This window comes from Tursiops truncatus, chromosome 9 (genome assembly GCF_011762595.2).
Source record: "Tursiops truncatus isolate mTurTru1 chromosome 9, mTurTru1.mat.Y, whole genome shotgun sequence".
Classification (NCBI taxonomy): Eukaryota; Metazoa; Chordata; class Mammalia; order Artiodactyla; family Delphinidae; genus Tursiops; species Tursiops truncatus.
In genome coordinates this window covers 56,672,915-56,687,837 of record NC_047042.1, presented here as the reverse complement: position 1 = coordinate 56,687,837, position 14,923 = coordinate 56,672,915, and the positions used below count along the sequence as shown (strand labels likewise).

At 32.0% G+C, this 14,923-nt stretch overlaps 1 protein-coding gene across 1 annotated transcript in view; it reads left to right on the top strand.

Annotated features, from left to right (window-relative positions):
• SKAP2 (src kinase associated phosphoprotein 2) overlaps nucleotides 1-14,923 on the top strand; it is a 156,064-nt gene that overhangs the window by 6,646 nt on the left and 134,495 nt on the right. Inside the window, exons 2-4 of the mRNA XM_019926478.2 lie at nucleotides 2,959-3,064; nucleotides 3,701-3,726; nucleotides 11,222-11,329. Of these exons, the coding sequence (XP_019782037.1) occupies nucleotides 2,959-3,064; nucleotides 3,701-3,726; nucleotides 11,222-11,329 (240 nt within the window). The remainder of the gene's footprint in view (nucleotides 1-2,958; nucleotides 3,065-3,700; nucleotides 3,727-11,221; nucleotides 11,330-14,923) is intronic.

Sequence of the window (14,923 nt, the reverse complement as noted above, 5' to 3'; positions counted from 1 at the left end):
GCTGTTCCCCGAATTACAGGCAGTCTGGAGTCAGTGAAATCTACATATTAACAGAGGGACATGACCCCTAAAGGAAGGTAGAAGAGGGCTAAAGCGCTCGCTAGTTTACCGTTTGCAGGGCTATTCAGAGCACAATAAAAAGCTTCAGATCTCTTTTCCAACCAGCCAGGGGAGTGCTTGAGTCGCCCAGGACTTTTATTGCTCGCTTTTGAAATATTACCCTGGCTCTGAGCTACAAAGCCGCAGATCCAGTCCCATTTGTCTGGCGAGGGCGCTGCCCCAAACCAGTGCTCCCTGCTCACAGCTCCAATGACGGGAACCCTGGGGTTTAACACTCCCAGTGTCTCGGACGGCGGAGCCTGAGCATCTCCCGGTGAAGGCCGAGTAACTTTCCAGCACCCGCTACGTCTTTGCGCCGGGGGAACGGGGTCGGGGCTCTGCGCAGGGGCTCTGCGAAGGCCGCGGGCACGTTCAGAGGGTCTCCTGTGCCTAGGAGAGACTGGTTTCGTTCGATTTCAAAATAAATGGGCACAGTATGGATTTTAAGAAAAAACCCGGATTTCAAAAACTTGAAAACCAATTGAGTCTGTGGGCCACCAACAAACGAAGACTATTGCAGGAATCGCTTCCACTATGAAGTTCTTATTTGTTAAAAACAAAAAAAAACCAGAAAGCACGTTGTACGCTTTCCACATCTCGTTTGTGAAATAATTTTTAAAAATCAGTGTTTATTAAATCTTTTCAGTTGCCTTAAACCCCTTTTGTGGCAGAAGTTTAGGAATAAATACATTGACTACTCTAAAAATATAGAATTTTTCCCTTGCGCAATCTCTGAATCTCCTCCCACTCAGAAAACAAACAACACAGATTCTTCCTGCAGTCTCACTCCTTCAACAAGTATTTCCTCACAAAATAGCATAGCTCAATAATTTAAAAATGTTTTTGGCACTGTTAGGAAACTCTATATAGAACATTACAGCTTTTTGTTTTCTGAGTTTTTATACAACTGAAAAGACCTTTTAAAGAAATAACTCGGGCTGTAATTCGTTCTGTTATTGCTTCCGGAGATAGAAAAGAGATCCTGTTTGCTTAAACTTGTATTGTATAATGAAAATGTAAAATAGGCAATTAAATACTCGTGTGGATGAGGGAATTAAAGACAAACACTGAGTGAAAGTAACATTAAGCAAACTACCAATCGTTATGCCAGTGATTCTCCCAAGTATTGAGTCTGGCTGGAAGAAAGAATCAGCAGTAGAGGTGCTACTCCTTCTCTTACTCCAGTTTCTTAGTAGATTTATTGGAGCCATCTCAGAGAAGACAATGATCTTTTCCATTTCAGCTAATATCTGAATGTCCAGAGGTTGCCTTGCTCCTCTGGGTACATACAAAAGAGAAGAGTGCTTTTTTATAAGTCTCATTATTTTGAACTCACTTTAGAAGTGTGGGTCCAATTTGCACTGGTACTGGATTATGTCTCTGTGTCCCCCTCTTCAAAATAGGGACAGCTCAAGGAAAGAGAAGCTGTGACATTTTGCTTTTGTTTCATTTTGATAGTTACTTTTAACATTAGTCAGTGATGGACTTCAAACTAGAAAGCTACTTAGAATTATTCCAAGACTAAATTTTAATGATTTCACTTATATTGATTTAGTGAAGAATCACTTTTACACAATTTATTATGAATGAATAGAATAACAGTTTAATCAGCTTCACTCCTTGGGTCAACATACTTTTGTGATCAAGAATTTAAAATCAGTTATAACATTCTATTTCAAATACTAGGTTTTAAGTTGCTAATTGTAAGTACAGTTGAAAGACTATTTGCTATACTGCTTTGAATTAAGTATAATATTATTGTATGTTTTGATACCATCTTTTTATTGTGTGAAATAGGAGACAAATTAGTTAAATAAAAAGAAAGTAAAACATACACACATCTCTTCAGTATGAAATATGGGTGGTTTATAGTCATACCTACTGAAAACTTTTTAATGGTATCTTCTACATTAGATACCTCAAAGTGACATTTGAAATTCTGAATATAAAGTTAATTTAAACTTTTACAGTATTTCATGAACAATAAGAGTGGGGCTATTTTAAAATCAAACCAATAAGGATTTGGTGGAATTGTATACCAGAGAGAATTAGAAAGCAGAATAATTTAGAAGTTTACTGAATTAAAAAAAAAAAGAGGCTTTGTGAAAATGTTATAGGAGGCCATAGAAGTCTTATCTCTTGGTTACTATATTTTAAAATAGTGGCTAAATCTATTTTGCCACTTTTTCCTTTATTTAAAGAAATATTTCCAGGTAGTAATGACAAGGCAGGAAGCAAGAGCACACAAAACCACACAGCTGATTATCTTTTTTATTTGAGAATAGCTGGCCAAAGTAGGTGGGGCAGGTAGGAAAGAGGAGGGTTTGATTTGGGAATCTTGGCTAGCAAAAGGGATTTGTTTTTCCTCTAAAGCATTAAGCGCTGCATATACCTGAAAATTGATTACACTGGGAAAAGGATGCCTTCGCCAGAGACATTAGCTTATATTGGTATAATATTGTGAATGACCTGTTCATACAGGAACTTACAAAATACTAAAAAATGATAGTAACATGCATGAAAGCTCTGCACTTACTTTCATACAGAGAATTTGTTTATGGGGCACCATAGTTTATTAAAACTTGCGTGCTTCTTCCTGTTTTAATGATGCTAAACATTCAAATAGCATTCACTGTGTTAAGCATGAGTAGAGCATACACATTTTATTAGCTAAGAGGTGAACAGATTTGTCCAATTGAAACATACTTCAACTGTTATGCTTTGGATTGATAAAAACCTGTAACAAATTGTACAGATACTAACACTTATGGGTAGAAACAATCATTGTCCTATTTGTCTTCACAAAAAAATGATTCTTTCCTATAATTTGTATCCTTTTTCTTATATTTCATGGTTTAGATGTTGAAACATTTGTAGCAGACGTACTGAGAGGGGAAAATTTATCCAAGAAAGCAAAGGAAAAGAGAGACTCCCTTATTAAGAAGATAAAAGATGTAAAGTCTATGTAAGTCACTTACTTGCCTTTTATTACTTATTTCTTACTTATAAGAAATGCTGTAATTAACATTTTAATGAAGGACTGATTATTGTGGGATTAAATTTTTTATGTTCTAATTTAATTGGTTTGAAGTAGTTTTAAAGGACAAACTATGTTTCTACTATAATAGTTTTTAAAAACAGGCAGGCTTATCATAATACCATTTTTTGTGAAGCCTATTGATTATGTATTTTTCTAAGCATTCTAGCAAAATCCAACTGTTTATTTTGATTATTTGAGGATATATTTGGTCTAACTGATAAGACATGGGTAGGTTGAGAATTTTAACATAAATACGGAAGATACCTCCAGACACTCAAATGAATAAATGTAATTTAAGTTGTATGTATTAAAGATATATTCTGGTTTTACTACTGTAACTTAAGTCTTTAAAAATACCTTTATTATAAATCCGTAAGCCTTTTGGAATTATCATTTCAGGATAGGAAGTAGTTTTTTCTCTAAATCTATATTTACAATATAGATTTTTTTTTTTTTACAATATAGATTTTAAAATAGACTTGAGTTATTGCCATTGATTAGATCTTGTTTTGATTTGTCAACCTTTATTTTAAAATATAATGTTCTTGCTTTATTTTGCAGCTACCTTCAGGAATTTCAAGGCAAAGGTAAATTTTCAAGTTTTGTCAAACTTGACATTTTTTTTTCCGTGCAGAGATTTTCAGTAGGAAAATCTAACACATACTGAAATTTGATAGTTGGAGTCAAAATTTAAATTTCTGTGTTGTATACTTAGACTTTAAAGATGAGAGTGCTAGCTCCCCCTGCTGAGAATAAAATTAAAAAACATATCTAGAATCTACTCTGCACAATCTTCTTTTGCACAATCTTTCATGCAGAAATCTGTGTTTAACATTCTTAGGTTTTATGGTTCTTAGAGTTCATTGTGGCAGAAGTTTGTTAAGAAAGGTATATACGTGCAGTTACACATGGAAGAATTTTGTGAGGCAGAGGCGAGATACTAACCTAACACCATTTAACCCTGTAGAGATTACTTTATAGTGGTCATGGGAGCAGGAGGGCCTGTGGCTGGGTGCTCATAGGTAATGTTTCGAAAAGGTAATTGGTTTAAAAACAGTATCAACTTTTGTTTGAGAGCATGAGTAAAATCTTTTCCAAATGCTGGTTTTTATTATTCTTGTGATTCTTTTGATATGAATAATATATGCCACAGGCATTTTCAAAGAAGGGGATTCAGTTTCATTTTTCGAAATATGTGAGAATGCTGGTAAGCTGATTGTCTTCCTTTAGATTTGAGAGACAGCTGCTTAGTGTACTGAAAACCAAATCCAGAAAGGCGTAGGAAGTTTCTACTATTTCATGTCTTCAGTTCTGTAAGGGAAACTTGGTATGGCCCTTACTTCCATGATGCTAATTCATAGGTCATGACCTGAAGCCTGTGGATGCTGGTATGAGGGTCACAACATGAGGTCAGTTAACTATGTGAAGCTAGGCTCTGCGTTTGGGGGAAGCAGTGTGGCATCTTCTAACTGGGGTTAGCAGATACCACAGAGTAACTCATATCTCTGCCAACTGATAAGTGAGAGAGTAATGACGGTTTCAATAAACCAGCTACTTAACCAGACAAACCTAAAATCAGTTAAAAGGAAACCACAGTTTCTTTTCACATTAAGTCATCACAATTGTTGTGATTAGAGGAAATAAGAAGAGATTTTTTTCCGTATTAAATTTTTTAACACTGTTAAATAGAGGGAAGAGCAGGAAACTCCTCCTCTCCACAAGTACCTACTTCTTTGTTCTCTATAATGAATCCTAAACTGTGGGTTTAATCATGTTGTATTTTGCTTAGTTGAGTATAGAAATAATGAATTTATGCATTTGAATTATGATAACTTTTATACAGTGCACTGTTTATAGGGGAAATATTGCGTATCAGATTCTGCCTTTTTTCTTAAAAGGCACATTTTGTTCTAGTGGTTACTTATTGGACTCTCACTGTGACTTAATTATTTGTACGTTAAACATTTTTAAGCTAAGAAAATGTGATAGTACAAAGTCATATATGTAGAATTGCATATGATTCAATAATAGGGTAGGAACTTTCCCTTTGGTATTCTGGTTTAGGACTTGTTCAGGTGTGTGGATATTAAAATTACATTACTGAGATACATTCTTTGTCTCTAAGGAGAATGGAAGTTTATATAGTATTTGATAGAAATTGAAAAATGAGCCTAGAATAAGATTGCAAATAACACAGAATTCAGAGATTCCCCATAATCATTTTCCTCTGAATAAGTCATTTGTATTTCAATACTGCTGTATTGAGTTAACTAATCACCAAGAGTGCCTGCTCAAAAGTAAACCTGTGGATAAATTAGATGCATACCTTGGAGAAATATGAGAAGCTGAGTAATTTTATGCCATTCTACCCTCAAAGTATAATTCGACTGTTCTAAAAAGACTATTTCTGTAGTTTGTTAGAAATAGTAAAGGGAAGTTAGTACAGGCTTAATAGTTGAATAAGCAGTTGCTCAAAAGACATATTTTTTAAAAACAGGAATTTATTAATAACCAGATCTCTACATTGAATAAGTTGAATTCATCTAAGTATATTCTGATAATGCTGCTTTTCTTTTTTTTCTTACATTTTCTTCTTGGGGCTTTTGGATTGTCTTCATCCAAGGAGACCTGGGCAGAAATCCTTTTGGCTGTTTCCCCTCTCTCTCTTTCTCTCTCTCAGGTCAATATAGGGTCACAATGAGGTGACCAGAGGCTATTTTCCTGCTTTTTACCTTTATACTCCTATTTGTTTCACATAATTTTTTTTTTTACATGATGGTTAAGTACCATTTTAATATCATTGTTGGGAGAAAAAAGGACCTGGAAGAGAGTTCTTAAATAAAATGAATTAATTCACATTTATTTGTTTCAAATAAGTCAGTTATTAGTTACTTTAATGTTCACAGATGTCTGTTATCCTTCCTTCCTTTCCTCTCACATCTCTTCTTATAGTCTTTAGATATTGTACATGACAGAATAACTATCTAACCCTAGTTTTTTATTCTTAGTTACAATGTAGCCTATATATAATATTATATATATATAATATATATAAAGCCTGTATTTAGGAGTATACTTTATATTATATATATATAATATATATATATATAATATATATATTATATATATATAATATAAAGTATACTCCTAAATACAGGCTTCATGCACTAGAATTATGCTCATTTTAGAATTATTTTACAATTATGATTATTTCAGAATTTGTTCTCTGTCACATCATAAGGTCATAGTGCTCTTAAATGTGACTTGAAATAATTATTTTGGGGATGAAAATATATTACTACTTGAGTAAAGGTGTTACTGAGTATAAAATAGAATTTTCTAATATATATTAGGTACATGATAAACAAGTTTTACTTGTAGTTGTATCTTGCCCTTATATTAGGCTTGTTTTACTCCAGTGATGATTTTGGTATTATTATTTTCTTTATAGAATAAGATAATGTGAAGATACCTATGCATGACACATAGTCAGTGTTCAATAAGTGTTATATTAATGTGTATTCTCAGATTCAAGTTCATTTATCAAGAGGATTTAGTAAATCTTGATTTATAATTCAGTTTTCAAATAAATTTTGAGGAAACCATAAATTACTAAAGGAAGGGTATGCATATTAACATGAGACAAATATTTCAAGAGAATATTTTTCAAATATGGGTGTCTACAGCTTTAAAAAATGTGAATATATTGTTTTCAATTCTCTTTAGATGTCATAACTAAAAAGCTGTCATTTTCTCCTTTAAAATATTTTCCCTCTAAATTAAAACATTTATTTAGCAGATTTTATCCTAAAACTCCATTGATATTGTTAAATATGAATAGGTTTACTTAGAAAGCAATTTCCTTTGACCTCATTGGTATTATTAAGTTTATTTATGGACTAAACTAGTTTTTTGAGTAACAGGGCTGTTAGATAAGAAGGGACCCATTTTAGTTTGTTCTGATGGAATCCTTGAGAAAAGCAGAAAAGTCAGAAGTTGGGATGACGTTTAACTTCGTTTCCTTTACTCTTCCTAACATAGTATATGTTCTGTTGAAAGTTAGCTCCCCAGTGAAATCTGAGCAAATAACTTGCAGCTTCCCTTACCCCCACCCCCCATCTCTGGCCTTATACAAATGTGTTAAGCATGTTTGAGATTACGGGGCCTATAGTAGTAGAAGTCTGTTTCAAAGGTAGTACTTGAGGAATGGTGTCCTTCCTTTAAAATTCTGCCTCACGTTCGCATGCCGTAAATTAGCCCTTCTATGGTAGAAGAGTTATGAAGAGAATCTTATTTGTGGTGACTCAAATCTTTCAAATTTTTAAGAATTAAACTACAGGTTCCCTTGAGAAATGACAAGTTAAATGTTTATGTCCATTCATAGCTGTATATTATCACTTGAGAAATTATTTTGGACAAGTGAACTGAGTAGAAAATTAGAAATTAATATTTTTGACTCAAGTAACTTTCCCCACCAAGTTTACATTTCATTCTCTGTAAAAGGGAATGGTTATCGTCTGAATTTTAGGTATATTATTTAGTTTACTATTTACCTTATTGCGTTCAAAATAGAACTGTATTTGCCAAAACAAGCAGTAGATTGGTTAAATCACCTTCAATGGTGGGATCATGACTGTTGAATTGCTGTTGGGCTTTATCTCCAGGCATTTAGGAAATGTTAATTGACCATGAGCCATATAAAAAAGAAGGGATAATAGTAATTTGAACCCAACTATTAAAAATTTAAAAATATTTTTCAAAGAAATATGCTGCTGTGATACGCCTAAGCCTTGATTTTGATGTGTTATTTAACTTGCCAATGAAATTACAGGACAAGAAGTCTTGGATCATTGTCTTTTAGACTGTTAACTTTGTATCATTAATTAAACTTTTGAAAGTTGTGGGATAAATCAAATGCTTTTCTAGGGAAACAAGAAACAGTATTAATGAGCAACAACCCTATAATTATCCTTCTGAGTACATAACAGGGACACATTCATGTCTTTTCTTTGCGCAATAACTTTTACAAAGAAGTATTTTTAAACTGATCATTAATTTTATGACCATAGAAATGAGATGCAAAATTTATGCTGTTGTCATTGGCACAGGCTCAAGGCACCACTGACATTATGTGTGATGGTAATAGAATGGCTGCCAACTAATGATTCTGTAGACATTTCATTTGAGCATGCTTTTCTTTTAGATGTCTGATTAGGATGTAATGCTTTCAATTATGTCTGTAAATTGTATTGGATACGTTTACCTGATGCCCATTGTTGCTTTGGAGTTCAGTTTTCTATTACATGAACACAAGTTGAACATTTTCCTTTTAATTTATCGAAGTCTTTGCAGGTATAAGTTGCAAGTACTCAGCCCCTGGGGAGAAAAAATGCTTTGCACTGCTCAACAGCGACCCCTGTGTTCAATTAAAGCTCCTTATAATATAGCAGCTCTTTGTTGAGTTGAAAAATATAATTAGGGAGGGGGGAAAAGGGGTGGATCATCACTGGAACAACAGTAAAATGAAGAAGACTGTTTTGAAAAACGATGTGTTTTTTTCAACTTAATGCAAGTTAAAAAGGGAATTACCCTATACAGATGCCACAGGGATGCTTATTCTTTACTTTCTGAGTTAAATTCAAGGAAAGCTTTGAAAAAGGGGGGGCGGGGAGGGGAGAAATGAGGCCAGTAGCAGTACTTAATTTATTTTGTCTTAGATAAATATAAATATCACAGTATTTTTTAAAAAAAACCCAACATTTGAAATGAACTGCAGTTCTTAGAATGGGTAAATTGAAGACAATTTCACTTTATAATCCAAAAAGTGTTCTTTTTTTTTGAACAAAACCAAAAACCACAGAGGTCTTTAACATGTCAGTGACTAATTTGCGTAGAACGGTCTTAACTTATATTAAATATTATTGAATTTATAGCTTTAATAATGATGTTTTTGCTGTGTGTGTGTATGTGTACATACATGGATATATACACAAAAATATATAATGGATATTATCAAAGGATAATAAACTAATTCTGATTTTCAAAACTTAAAGAAATTTTTTTGTTTATTTCCACACAGAGTTTAATAGATTTAAGCATGAGCATCTGAATTTTTTCAAAATCCTTTCCATAGAATCATTAGCTTTATTGTTGTATTTCTGTATTCTTAATAGTGTAATATGCTAAGTGCTAAGTTATGGTAATGTAGTCGAAGTGTGCTAATACTTTTTTTTCATAGCAAGATTTATAGTTCATGATTTGAAATATCCTTAGAAAATTCATAACATAAAAATTCTTACTTTATTAAGAATATAAGGATATTCTAGCAATTTTGAGCAGTTGAGAATTTTGTGATCTTTACTACTGTGTATTTCATGAGCTGTCATTTTATGTTCAAACATATTTTTACTAGCACTTTTTATGAGGTTCTCTCTTACCTCATATTTTAAATCAGACCACTCTTCTTTCCATAAGAGAAATATTATAAGGGATCACTGAATGTTCTGAGAAGTACTTTGAACATCTTGAAAGAAAGAGAAATTAAGATCCGAGAATGAGTAGTATTTGTACATGTTTCTTGGAATTTTAATTGGGGAAGAAACATCACCATGTATGGTACACATAATGGTATAATCACTAAGGACAATAAGATAGTCATCTCTATATTCTGCTCTTATTGTCTTGATGGGAGATATCTTTACTTTCAGGGTAGGGTAGGGATGATGAATGCTGATAAAATATCAAAATTTAAAAAAGTAGATATGAATATTGGTTTTTATTATTTTGAAAGTGTTGTCTTGAAAGAGGCTCTTTCCTCTACCAAAAATATGGTGAAAGTAGGGTGCAACCCATCAGATGCATGTCAGAGGATACAGATATCCTTTTGGAGAGCCAGGTAGCTTTAATCTGGATCTGCCTAGCAACTATGATCTAAAAGTAATACTATAGGCACTCTAGGATTCCTAGGGAGATTTTTCACTATGACTTTTAGGTGAGGTGGCTGGTTTTCTCTTGAATTTTTAACAAGTAACTTGAATTGTTAACAGATCATTTATATGGTATTAAGCATACCTTTTTCCTTGTTGTTCAATATGGATGAAGAATGAGTGCTTAGATGTAACTGGGATATAGCAAATGTTTGATTCACTCTTTTAAAAAATTATTCTAATGAGTATATGGAAAAAACCCAAACCACAAGATTTTATTGTGGGGATTAAATGACTTCAAGCCAACCAATCAGCCTAAGATTTGGAAATCATCTAGAAAACTAGCCAAAACACAAGAAAAAATAAAGTAACATATCACTGAATGCAAAATCAAAAGTGTCTAGTTTGTAAATCACCTTGTTTGAATTTAAAAGGTTTATATGAGTTTTAAAGCAGTTTTTCCGTAAAAGATTCCTGCTCTTGAAAACACAACTGAGTATTTTTAATCTATTCTAATATAATCTGTGATTTTTTAATGAAAACATAAAACGTTCATATGGCTTTGAATTATCAATTTCTCATCATCATTTTTCCAATTATTGAGTAGGTAAATGGAATTAACTTGAATTATTTTCTCTGTTGTGCTTTCCATGCTTTTTTTGGTTGCTGTTATTGTTATTTTGGTTTTGTTTATTTTGGTTACACACTATGTTTTAACCTGCTTCCACTTTTTTGAATTCCTCTTTGTAGAGACCATCATAATTTTGGAAGTTGTATCCTTTTGTAACAGAAAGAAGCAGTTGTGTACTGACTTTCAAAAACTTACTTTAGCTAAGTTACAGCGAATATACATTAAAATAGGATCTGTTTTTATCTAGTTCAAAAATTTTTCTTTGGTTTTCCATGAAAGTGACCGAATTTAATAGTAAAATTTACCTCTTTGACAAAGTAACACTTTTAAAGATGGCTAAATTATAAAAGACTTTTCTCTGATTAGTTTTTGTTTTTTAATAATATTTTTAAGTTTAATTTTTACTTTATATTGGGGCATAGTTGATTTACAATGTTGTGTTAGTTTCAGGTGTACAGCAAAGTGGTTCAGGTATACATACATGTATACATATATCCATTCTTTTTTTCTCTGATTCTTTTATAGGTGATATAGAAGATGGAGAAGAATACGATGACCCTTTTGCTGGGCCTCCAGACACTATTTCATTAGCCTCAGAAAGATATGATAAAGATGATGAGGCCCCATCTGATGGTATGCGACATTTTCCCATAGAATATACCTCTTGACACTCTAACACAAAACAGTGCAATGTGTAAAGGTGGTGGTCTTGTCAGAAAGCAGATAAACACAGAGGCTTCAGTTAACTTACCTTTACCAGAACCTTTTAAGGAACAGAAGAGCTCTCTCTAGTGGTTTTCCTAAGTATGTAGTTCTTTCTTTTCCTAGGAAATTTTCTTTACTTGAATTTTTAGGAGAGTGCTTGCATCATCGTATGAACATTATCAGTAAGTTTGTTGGTTAATTTGATATTATAAGATTCTTGCTTAATTTTATTGTGCTGCTTAATGACTTGTTGTATTTCATTATTTTATAAATAATGAAGAAGGTTTTTGATCTCTTTTTCCCTGAAAACTTCATACAAAATGAGTTCATAAAATATTAAATTAATTATTCCTACATTGCCTTCTCTCATTGAGACAGGTTTCCATCAAATGCTTCTTTTAATAATACATTTTCATTTTTCTGATTGTCATTTAAAAATATCCTATATTACACAGTAATATTATAGTTTTTTGTATTAATTGAAATGGTAATAAAATTGATTATTTATTTCTTATTAATTTTTAAAAACTTGCCAAACTTATGAAACTTGTTTTTAGTGTAGCATGTGCTTTCTCTGTTATGCCACCCAGTTGAGTGCATCTGAATTATAGAGACCTATAAGGGTGATATATAGGTACAAATTAAGAATGTGTATTGATAAATTAGCCATGCATATTAATTTGTGGCACTCAAAGCTTCACATAGACATAGAAATGAATAATGCCTTCTGCCACTATATGATGATCAAACTGTGCAGTTCCATCTCTAAATACAATTGCTGAATGAAAATATGCTTCCTGCAACAGAGCACTCCACATTTTATGTTATCCAGATTATTCCCTTTGGAAACATAAATTGCTTTTATGAGGTATAAAATTATGTCTACTGCAGAACAGGGATAAGTCAAGTACATGCATAAGTGATAAACATTCTAACCACTGATTCAGAACAACACAAGCTTTTTTTTATATTCAGAACTTTGTACAGTGTGTAGCAACAATAATCATATCCATTTTATGTTGAATTTTACATTTTGGCTAACATTTAATATCTATTTTTAAAAGGAAAGAATTTCTTTCTCTTAGATTGTATAGTTTTTAAAAAGATGCACATTTTTCTTCAGTCACACTTATTATCTGAAACAGAGCATTACCCCTTCTAACCTGATCTTCAAAAGCATTTCTACTAGAAAATGTTTTATAATCGATGAAGTAATATTTTCAGGCAAAACAATGAATTATTATTTGAGTTGAACTATTTTTCAGACACATTACAATGGTTTGTTTTGCTTCTCTGGAAAACATTGGTAGATAGAAATGAGTATGTTTGTATGTATACATATATAGAGAGTACTTATACTCAGGATAATATATAGATATGGATACATATTCATAGAATATATATGCTCAGGATTTCTCAGAGTAGCATAGATATTTTGATGTACCAGGAAGCATTATGTGCCATCTTGAAAAAATTACAACCTAAGAAATCCAACAATTAAATATATGTGAGAGCCAGTGATTTGTTAGGAAAAGTGAATTGCTATTGTATTTCATGTAAATAATCCTGTAAATAATCATTTACAGGATTATTGTCTTTTTCTTATGAGTAAATAATTTATTATGTTTGTTTTCATAACCAAATATAAAGAAAATACATTAATAGCATGAAAAAGATTTATTGCTAAAACATTATCAATATTTGAATATTATTTAATAAATTATATTTATGTGTAACATTTAAATTTTTGTTAAATATTGCATTTTCATCAGTGTTTATGTAAGCAATTCTTAGATTGAAAATTTAACTTTTAGTATTATTCATTTTTGGTATATAAATAATGCTGTTTTTGATAATTTTACATTTTCTTCTAAGAATACTCTAAATTAATTTTAAAACTACCACTTGAACTTTTAATTTCCACTCTAAAATATCATCTAGTCATATTAGTTTTTCTTCCTGCAGCTTAATCGTTATATGTGTTCTCTTTCCTTTGCTGAATAAATTTTCCTTCATTGTGTGACCTTAGTCTAATGATATATTAATTATAAAATGATAATGCATTTAACAACAAGTATAACTAAATTAGCACAGGTCACCAAAAGGCCTTTTGTCAAATCAGATTGTTGTTTTGTCCTTTTGACTTTTACCTTATGGTAGGCACTAACAAAGTATCTGAACTTTGATGGATTATAAACTACAAACATGATATGTATTTTTCATAATGCTAATGTAATTTTCAAGGTACTATAAAGGTCAAACCTGCACATCTCTGTGTGCATTCTAAGTTTGTCTTTTCCTTTAATATTTCTTTTTCTCTGTTCCTCTGGTTCAAAAGTTCATTCAGTTCCCAAATGGCTACCTAATTTTCCAGTTATTCCCTCAAGCCATATGTGTTTTGGTTTCTTTATGGTTTATTAGGTACTGTAGGAAAGTAGCATAAGTTATATCTTCTAATGAAATTCAAGCACACTTCAGTGATGCTTCGACTTGATTGCTGATAGCAATTAAATCACAGCCAAGGAGAATAATGCATAATCTCACAAGGTCCAGACACCCTATAGAAATTGAAAGGAAATGAAAACAGAAAACAAAAACAAAGTCTTCAAACCCTGCCAGACACACTGTTTCCAGCCTGCCTTTTTTTTTTTTTATTGGCCAACTGCCTGATTGATAGCAAAATCATAACTTGCTGCATGCTAACAGGCAGAGTTCACTTGTAGGTTATTGTGAACTGATAAAGGGTTAGATGGAGTTTTGATTTTCGCATTGGACCTTGGTACACCAGATTAATGGAATTTCAATGAGTGACTAGAGTAGCCACAGCTTTGTCAGAGAAACAGATGGATATTCTATAGTCATGTCTACTCATTAATACTAGTTGCCTGAAAGGTGTGCTGCTTTTCTATACAAAAGAGTTGATATAATTGATTTTTGAATAATGCATTGAAAACAAAGTACCTTATTGATGACTAGAATTGTAACGTAGATGGTGACAGAGTTTTGTAACGCTTGTAGCTTAAAAATATTGTACTTTGTAATTTTTTCTCGTCTCTCTTTGGAAACACTTTTTTGTTTTTATTTTTTGAGGGAAAATACATTTTATAAATGATTGTATGACTGCTGTTAGTTTCATTGTGATTTGGTAATATTTATAAAAATTATATTTAATAGAAATTTCATTTTATTAGCTTTGTGCTTTTATTTTTTTCTGAAAAACTTAAAACAAATCATAATGGTTTCTAGACTATTGTAGATCACTGTTAGAAGTTTTATGCTATTGTATGGCTGGATATATTGAAGTGTTAGTAGAAATGGTGCATGTCAGTAATCAGATAAAATTAGAGATAATGAACCTCAAAACCTTAAAGAATATCCCTTGTCATACATGTTAGAATGTTTGTTTAGGCACTAAGATGGTAGATGCAGGGTAGCTTTTAGATACAATATAACGATTTGGGTTTCCATTTTTCTATTTTGAAATCATTTTTCATTCATTTTCATTATTTGTAAAAGCAAGCA